Source organism: Piliocolobus tephrosceles, chromosome 17 (genome assembly GCF_002776525.5).
Source record: "Piliocolobus tephrosceles isolate RC106 chromosome 17, ASM277652v3, whole genome shotgun sequence".
In the NCBI taxonomy this organism is placed as follows: Eukaryota; Metazoa; Chordata; class Mammalia; order Primates; family Cercopithecidae; genus Piliocolobus; species Piliocolobus tephrosceles.
The window spans coordinates 54,072,056-54,081,231 of record NC_045450.1 but is presented as its reverse complement, the minus strand read 5'-3'; the positions used below and the strand labels follow the sequence as shown (position 1 = coordinate 54,081,231).

The 9,176-nt window shown below is 46.9% G+C and overlaps 1 protein-coding gene across 1 annotated transcript in view; it reads right to left on the bottom strand.

Annotated features, from left to right (window-relative positions):
• The window catches only part of SNTB2 (syntrophin beta 2), a 116,120-nt gene extending 107,203 nt beyond the window's left edge, over positions 1–8,917 (bottom strand). The window contains exon 1 of the mRNA XM_023210285.3: positions 8,287–8,917. Coding sequence (XP_023066053.1) covers positions 8,287–8,857 — 571 coding nt within the window. The 5' untranslated portion in view covers positions 8,858–8,917. The remainder of the gene's footprint in view (positions 1–8,286) is intronic.
• Positions 8,918–9,176: the final 259 nt, after the last annotated feature.

The window sequence follows — 9,176 nt, the reverse complement described above, 5'->3', positions numbered from 1 at the left end:
ATAGTCTACTCACTGCCTTCTGCTCCTGTCACTTTGCTGAAACTGCTTTTTTTTTTTTTTTTTTTGAGACTGGAGTCTCGCTCTGTTGCCCCGGCTGGAGTGCAGTGGCCGGATATCGGCTCACTGCAAGCTCCGCCTCCCGGGTTTACGCCATTCTCCTGCCTCAGCCTCCCGAGTAGCTGGGACTACAGGTGCCCGCCACCACGCCCGGCGGAGAACTCCAATGGTCTTGTACGCTAATGATCAAACCCAATGGACCTTTTAGCTCTCAACTTTCTTGGCATCTGTACTATCTCAAGATGCCAATCACCTCCACCTCCTCGAAATTCTTGTCTGTCTGACCACCACTGCACACTTTTCTCCAGATTGTTCTCTTACCTTCTGGACAATTCCTTTCCAGATTCTTCTTCCTTCGCCCTGGCTCTAAATGTAGGGGTTCTGCAGGATTCCATCCTGATTCTACGTCTCAATTTGCACTACTTTTTTTTTTTTTTTTGAGATGGAGTCTTGCTCTGTTGCCCAGGCTGGAGTGTAGTGGTGCGATCTCGGCTCACTGCAATCTCCGCCTCCTGGGTTCACGCCATTCTCCTGCTTCAGCCTCCCGAGCAGCTGGGACTACAGGCACCCGCCACCACGCCAGCTAATTTTTTCGTATTTTTAGTAGAGACGGGGTTTCACCATGTTAGCCAGGATGGTCTCGATCTCCTGACCTCATGATCCGCCCACCTCGGCCTCCCAAAGTGCTAGGATTACAGGTGTGAGCCACCACATCTGGCCTACTCTCTCGATGACTTCATCCACACTCGCACGTCAATTACCACTTCTATCCTGACATCTCATAAATTTTCATCTCAGTTGACATTTCTCTTGATTACAGTCCTGAATGCCCAGCCAGCTACTGACCTTTTCCACCAAGATGTCACACAGGTAATTCAAATTCAACATGCCCCAAACTAAACTTATCTTCACTCAGAAAACTAGTTTGTCCTCAGTTCATTTTGGTCTCACAGTTTCACTGGTTTCACTTCGAAGCTGGATATCCAGGAGTTAGCCTCCATTTCTTTCTCTTAAGACCTTAAACATTTAGGCCTGTTGTTTCTATCTCACTATTTCTCCACTACATACTGTCCTATCCAGTCTCGCTATCCTTATGGTGTCATAATAGCCTCCTAACTGCTTTCCCTTACCTCGTGTCTACAGCTCCTATACTCCATCTGCCACTCTCAACTTTCTAAAACATTTTCCCTCATTTAAAGCACTTTGGCAGCACCCTGTAGCCTAAAACTTTCTCAAAGCACATGTATATCAGTAAAAATTTGAGTATATGCCCTCAATCTATGAATATTTATTAACAAATATATACTATAAACCATATACAAAATATAGAAACCAAGAAAGACTGAGATACAGAAAAATAAAGATATAAACATAACCCAGATGAAGTCATGCTATCATTGGCTACTATATGACTCAAAGTACACTACATTCTTAAGGTGAAGTTCATTATCGATGATAACATGTATATATATCCATATTTCAAATAGTCTTCTTGACAATTTCATTTCTTAGGCTGACTCCTTGACAGATATAATTACCTTGAAATGTGACAAAGCCCCCATCAGGAGGAAAAATGTCAGTTCTACCTTTTTGTCATTGTTTGCAGTGTTAAAATTATCTTTAATCTACTATTTCTTTGTGCAAATCTCTAAGCCACTTGTTCATTTTGTGAAGATTAATGTAATTAAAAGCAGATAATATAAATCCACTCAACCAGGTTCAAGTAAACTAAAATAAGTTGCATTCTGATAACAGCAGCCAAACTAGTAAGGACACCACTGTCAATTCCTCAGCTTTGTGAAGCTTCTGTTCCTGTCACTTTGCTGAAATTGCTCTTATGAAGACTCTAACAATCATAAGGCATCAGCTTGTATATCGAGTGTGTAACGGCACCGTCTTATAAGACTGAGAGAACCAGTGTTATCTATATATTAAATATTAATAAAGCTCAATTTCTTTTTTTCAAGTTGAAAAAGTAAATATAAACCTCATTTAAAGACAATTGCTTAGCACTACATTCAAGGCTCTTGATGACCTGGCCTCTGCCCACCTTTCCAGACTGCTCTCCTAGCACACACTTCCTGTACCTTACCACACTTTACTTCTCTCAACAAATCTGCTACTTATCACTTTCTTACCTTCGACATGCTGTCTCCTTTGCACTTCTACCTCCAGCACCCTGTGTTCTCATCTCTATTAAAGCGTCTATCACAACCTGCAATAACTGTTTCCTTACTAGCCTAAAAGGGCAGGGATTACTCCCAATTTGGAATTCCCAGCATCTACCACAACACTTCGTTTGCAGTAGGTACTTAATAAATGTTGGGGCCGGGCGTGGTGACTCATGCCTGTAATTCCAGCACTTTGGGAGCTCGAGGTGGGTGGATCACGAGGTCAGGAGTTCGAAACCAGCCTGGCCAAGATGGTGAAACTCCATCTCTACTAAAAATACAAAAATTGGCCGGGCGCGGTGGCTCAAGCCTGTAATCCCAGCACTTTGGGAGGCCAAGATGGGCGGATCACGAGGTCAGGAGATCGAGACCACCCTGGCTAACATGGTGAAACCCCGTCTCTACTAAAAACTACAAAAAACTAGCCGGGCGAGGTGGCGGCGCCTGTAGTCCCAGCTACCCGGGAAGCTGAGGCAGGAGAATGGCGTGAACCCGGAAGGCGGAGCTTGCAGTGAGCTGAGATCCAGCTACAGCACTCCAGCCTGGGTGACAGAGCGAGACTCCGTCTCAAAAAAAAAAAAAAAAAAAAAAAAAATACAAAAATTAACTGGGCGTGGTGGCAGGTGCCTGTGAGACCAGCTACTCGGGAGGCTGAGGCAGGAGAAGCACTTGAACCCAGGAGGCAGAGGATACAGTGAGCCGAGATCGTGCCACTGCACTCCAGCCTGGGTGACAGAGCAAAACTTCATCTCAAAAATAAATAAATAAATAAAAAGGAAATAAATAAATAAATGTTGACAGAACGAGAATGGTCTAAATTATTCTGGTTGGCTTTCAATAACTTGCATAATCTGGCTTCAATCTATCTATCCAACTTTATTTTCTTCCCTCTAGTCCATGCCAATTAGCCATTCCCCTCACTTTGTATCATATGTCATGCTCATTTTGGCTTTTGCTCAGGCCATCCCCTCAACGTGAACTGACTTCAGTCTACAGAGAAGTAGCCTGTCCTTCAAGCCTGAGATCAATTCTCCTTTCCCTAGGAAGTCATACTCAATTCTTTCATCACCCAATTAATCATTCCCTTTAGTGAACTCTTGAAGAGTGAGTTTTACACACTTTAGCAACTATTTTCTATGGGGTAGTTTTTCCTTTTCCCTTTGTTTGAAGACAAGGTCTCGCTCTGTCACCTAGGCTGGAGTGCTGTGGTGCAATCTGCAACCTCCGCAGAAAAAAAAAAACAAAAATCAAAACCAACCAAACAAACAAAAAAACATTAGCCAGCATGGCAGTGCACATCTGTAGTCCCACTACTTAGGAGGCTGAGGTGGGAGGATCGCTTGAGCCCAAGAGGTTGAGGCTGCAGTGAACTGTGATCGTACCACTACACTCCAGTCTGGGCAACAGAGAGAGGCCTTGTCTCAAAAAAAATAAAATGCATAATTTTAAAATCCTGATTAAAATGTAAGGCATTATTATACTATTTAGTAGAAGATGCAAGCAAGCAGCATTATTTGTTGTCCAGTTAGTTACCAGTGTACTAACCTAGCCAGGAATACTGATTGGATCCTCAAATAGTCAGCTGAGAACAGCAAAACACTGTTCTACTGCACTCCAGCTAAGCAACAGAGCGAGACTCCGTCTCAAAATATTTCATTTACTTATTTATTTATTTATTGGCAGCATTTCTGTTCACCCAGGCTGGAGTGCAGTGGTGCAACCATGGCTCCCTGCAGCCTCAACCTCTGGGGTCATGCGATCCTCCCACCTCAGCCTCTCAAGTTGCTGGGACTACAATTGTGCCACAACACCCAGGTAGTTTTTTTTTTTTTTTTTTTTTTTTTTTTCCAATTTTTTGTACAGGCAGGGTCTCGTTATGCCGCCCAGGCTTGCTCAAACTCTTAGCCTCAAATGATCTTCCTGCTCTGGTCTCCCAAAGTGCTGGATTACAGGCATTAGCCACCATACTTGGCTTTTTTTTTTTTTTTTTAAAGCTAGTCAAGTGAAGCAGTGAGAGAGGAGAAGGAACAAATAATCTGTAACTAGTTGCGATCAATTAGTTGTAAACACCACTGCACTTGGACCAGCACAAACTAATTCTTAACCTATTCACCTAAAACAATTCTTTTTTTGGTTTTTTTTTTTTTTGAGACGGAGTCTCGCTCTGTCGCCCAGGCTGGAGTGCAGTGGCCAGATCTCAGCTTACTGCAAGCTCTGCCTCCCGGGTTTATGCCATTCTCCTGCCTCAGCCTCCCGAGTAGCTGGGACTACAGGCGCCCGCCACCTCGCCCAGCTAGTTTTTTGTATTTTTTAGTAGAGACGGGGTTTCACCATGTTAGTCAGGATGGTCTCCATCTCCTGACCTCGTGATCCGCCCGTCTCGGCCTCCCAAAGTGCTGGGATTACAGGCTTGGGCCACCGCGCCCAGCCACCTAAAATAATTCTTATCATGTATTCTTCTTAAGGTAAAAATGGAGCCCTAGGTTTTATTTTAACAACTTGCCATCCTGGCTATTTTGAGAGTGTCTTTGTTAACTCGTAGCATACCTTCATGATCAGGTCCTACCTTCCTCATTCAGACTTGTGTTGTTCATTGCTGTATTCCCGGTCCCTTAAAAAGTACTCAACACGGCCGGGCGCGGTGGCTCAAGCCTGTAATCCCAGCACTTTGGGAGGCCCAGACGGGCGGATCACGAGGTCAGGAGATCGAGACCATCCTGGCTAACACGGTGAAACCCCGTCTCTACTAAAAAATACAAAAAGCTAGCCGGGCGAGGTGGCTGGCGCCTGTAGTCCCAGCTACTCGGGAGGCTGAGGCAGGAGAATGGCGTAAACCCGGGAGGCGGAGCTTGCAGTGAGCTGAGATCCGGCCACTGCACTCCAGCCCGGGCGACAGAGACTCCGTCTCAAAAAAAAAAAAAAAAGTACTCAACACATGAATTGCAAAATGAATGAACAACTTTGAGGGAGGTGTTATCATCATCCTGGCTTTACAGATGAGGAAACTAAGGTTTAGCAAGATTAAGTAACTTGCCTAGGGGTTACAAACCACTAGCCAGAAACAAACCCACATCTGACCACAAAGTCCTTGCTTCTACTCTACCCTACTGGCTAGAGTAACTTTTTAATGTCTTGCACTTCTGTGTCTTTAATGGTGGCAGCTCTCTCTTCTTAAGGCGAAGCTCAATTTAAGCTTCATCAACCTCGGCATCCTCAACCTCTGATTCCCACGATGGACCTATATAGACCTCTATCTTTGGGTTGTGCCCTCTCCAAACTTCTATTAAACTAGCACTTTAGCCCTCTGCTGTACTTACTTACTTCTCCTCCTTTTCCCCACATCTCAACTCTAAACTTCCTGAGGGCAGGAATCAGGTATCTTCAAGTGCCTCTGGCATGAGTTAAGTGTTAAGTAAATATCTGATGAATGAATAAATAATTCCTGCAAATCCCTGAGATAAAAAGGAAACTTTTCACTCAATTCCCTAACCACAGGCAACCAAAGACTATAGCTTTCCCTGGTGTGGGGTTGGCAAGAGCGCGCCTGAAATTCCCTGCCCACACCACAGAAAAGCATCACTGTGCGATGATACGGCAGTTTTTCAAGTTTTGAGACATCTAATGGAAGGACAATATAGTACAGCTTGAAAACTTTAAAGACTAAACTTAAAATCTATCTTCTAAAAGTGGTCTACCTGGATGGGACACCAGCTCTCAATTTTAAATAATGTTTGACTGGTTCAATTAAATCATTGTTTTCAGTGGCTTTACATATTTTGAGTAATTTTATTTTTACACCCAGTGGCTTCAAAATGCAACATCATAAATCTACTATATTGACTTCTTCACAGCTTATAAGAACAAAAACTGCTTGTCTTATACAAAGTGGGAAAATAAAGTAGAACCTGTGTGTTAGGTAAAAAGGCATTCAATAAACATGTTATGCTGCCATCTTTCTAAAAGCACACGTGGCCTATTTTAGTCCAATAAAGACTGGGAAACATTTGCTACAAGGTTTTCATTTTACTGGTCTGAATACTAGGTTCAAACTATACCTACACAAAAGGTGGGTTGTTTGTTTTTGAGACGGAGTCTTGCTCTGTCATCCAGGCTGGGCATCCAGGTTGGAGTGCAGTGGTGCGACCTTGGCTCACTGCAATCTCCACCTCCGAGGTTCAAACGATTCTCCTGCCTCAGCCTCCCTAATAACTGGAATTACAGGCATCTGCCACAACACCCGGCTAATTTTTGTATTTTTAGTAGAGAGGAGGTTTCGCCATGTTCTCCTGACCTCGGGTGATCCACCCACCTTGGCCTCCCAAAGTGCTGGGATTATAGGCATGAGCCACCATGCCTGGTCAAAAAGTTTGTTTGTTTTTTTTTAAAATAGGGTGTAAAAGGTTCAATTGTCTGCCCATCACAACTGAGGACTACATAAATAGTACATTCTGGATGTAAGAATTTATAACCAAATGCTTAGCTAGAACAACTTCAAGGTACACGTTTAGAGTAACAATTTTTTTTATACACACACCCAAACCACGATCTTAAATTTACTCCTTCTATTAATACTAATTTCTGAGCAGTGTCTAGCCCCACCTAGACGTGCAATATAAGTAAGGTTTATAAATAGGATATTATAAAGGTGGGACACTGGAATTTCACAACTGGTGTACATGAAATCATTTCTGGTAAACCAGTATTTTTCCAAATATTCACAAGCTGATTTATAAGAAAGTGAAAATCCATTGTGCCAAGTTGGACTTCTGGCCCCTCGGTTTGATGATTGGTCCTTCTTCACCAGCAGCCCCCAGCCCTCCCCTTCTGTCCTTCCTATGCCAGGAATACCCTCCTGACTCATCCCTGCCTGCCTATGTCCATCACTTCCTTGGAGACCCGGCTCAAGATTCAGCTCCGGGAAAAAGTCCTCCCTGGCTAATTCCATCTCCACTACTTTCTAACTTTGCATTCCTTTGGTATTTAAATATAGTTTGCACGACGTAATCGCCAACTTCACTCCTTTCCTCCCTATAAGTTGTTTTGCATTTTTCTATCATTTCTCCAACTAGAGACCAAGTAGGGACAGCATCTTCTTTTATATTCTTTTCAACACAGCTAGCAATAATCACCAGTTAAAGAAAGCTGACCGCTCAAAAATTTATGAAGAAAGCAACTGACTTTTCGTTTATAATTTACAATATCACCTCCAACATGCATGAGTCCTTAGAGAGGAATTTCATTTTTGCCTTAGTTCATATTCATCATGAAAGATCCAACTTACAGATCACATACATATAACTTACTGCAAAGAATAATCCTGGTTACTGAAACCTATTTTGTGATTTGCCATTTCAAGTTTCTTACAAAAACCAATAGCGCGCCTGTGAGTGGTAGGAAGCTGGCAGCAGACTTGCAAAAGGGGCAAAACTCTAGTTGGCAGTAAATGTTCAAACACGTGAGCCTCCACTGTTAAACAAGGTTCATTAACCACACAGACTTGCTGTTTCAGTTTTCTGGCTTCAATGAAGTGCTATGATCTCCTTTGGTTATTGTTGAGAGCCAATGATGGGTTAAATTCCCATAAATTAACCAGCTCTTTGGTGGGTTGCCCGAGCAATACCGCTGGCATCGGTGCGGACGGACTTTTTTTTTTTTAATAGACCCGCCCGCCCCGAGGAGCCAGGGGTGAGTGAGTTAAGCGCCAACCCTGCACTTCTCAGCGGGCTAACGGAGACAGACCCACTCGAGCCGTTCGCTCTGCCTCAAGTTCTTAGTGTCAGCTTATCCGGCGGAGAGGAGACTTCATAGGCAGCTGCTTTTTACTCAGTCTCAGCCGAGTCTTCCTTAGGGGCTGCAAGTAACACTTCGGCGGCTGCCCAACTTTTCCTGCAAGAAGCATCCGTTTTTCCACACTGAAAGCTCCCGAAACCCGGGTTTGGGGAGAGCGGGGGAGAGAACCGGCTCGCCCCGCCGGCGGGGCAGGAACAAAGTGAGCTCCCGCGAGCCCAGGCCGCCGCGGCCCGCCCACCCTCCCGCCCGCCCGGCCGGCCCCGCTCACCCTCCAGCAGCACCTCCTTGCCCGCGCGCTTCAGCGCCTGCACAGCCTGGTCGTGGGTGGCCTGGCGCAGGTCGGTGCCGTTCACCGACAGGATGGCGTCGCCCAGCCGCAGCGCCCGGCTCTGGTCGGCGGCCAGCCCCGGGAAGATCTTGGAGATGAGGATCGGCATCCGGTTCTCGCGGCCGCCCTTGATGCTGATGCCCAGGCCGCCCGCCTCCTGCTTCACCACCCGCACCCGGCGCACGGGAGGCGACGCGCCCGCCTCACCCGCGGGGCTCCGAAGTGGCGCCGGCGGGCTCGGGGGCCCCAGGCCGCGGCTTGGGCTCCCGGGCAGCGAGTCGCCCGCGCCGCCGCCGTTCGGGAGGCCGTTGAAGGCGGCTGCCGCGGGTCCCAGAGCGGGCTCCAGCTCGGCCGCGGCGGCGTCGCCCGTCAGGCTCAGGCTCTCCCCGCTCAGCTCGGCCACCACTCGGACCCAGCGCTCCCTCAGGAGCAGCTCCACCAGCCCCGCTTTGGTGGCCCGCGTCCACACCGCCATGGCCGGCCCCGCTCCAGCCGCCGCAGCTACCCTCATTCCAGTCAGGCAGCCTCGGCGCTTCCCCCTTCCCGCCCGGAGGGGCGGGCCCGGCCCCTCCCCCGCGTGATTCATTATTCATGAGGCCACGCCTGCCTCCGGAGGGGCGGGGCCGGCGCAGCCGCTTCCGGGAGGTGCAGAAGTTGTCTGATCCCTTGCCTCTCGCCGGACGTGGGCAGCCCGAGTGCGGTGGGACTGCATTTCTCATTCTCCTTCCATTGGCTCCCCACGGCTCCCCCCGGAAATTCATGGGAGCTGCCCGGGCACGGAAAGTAAAATCATCTTGGAGAAGCACTTTGCAAGCCTGCAAGACCCGGTG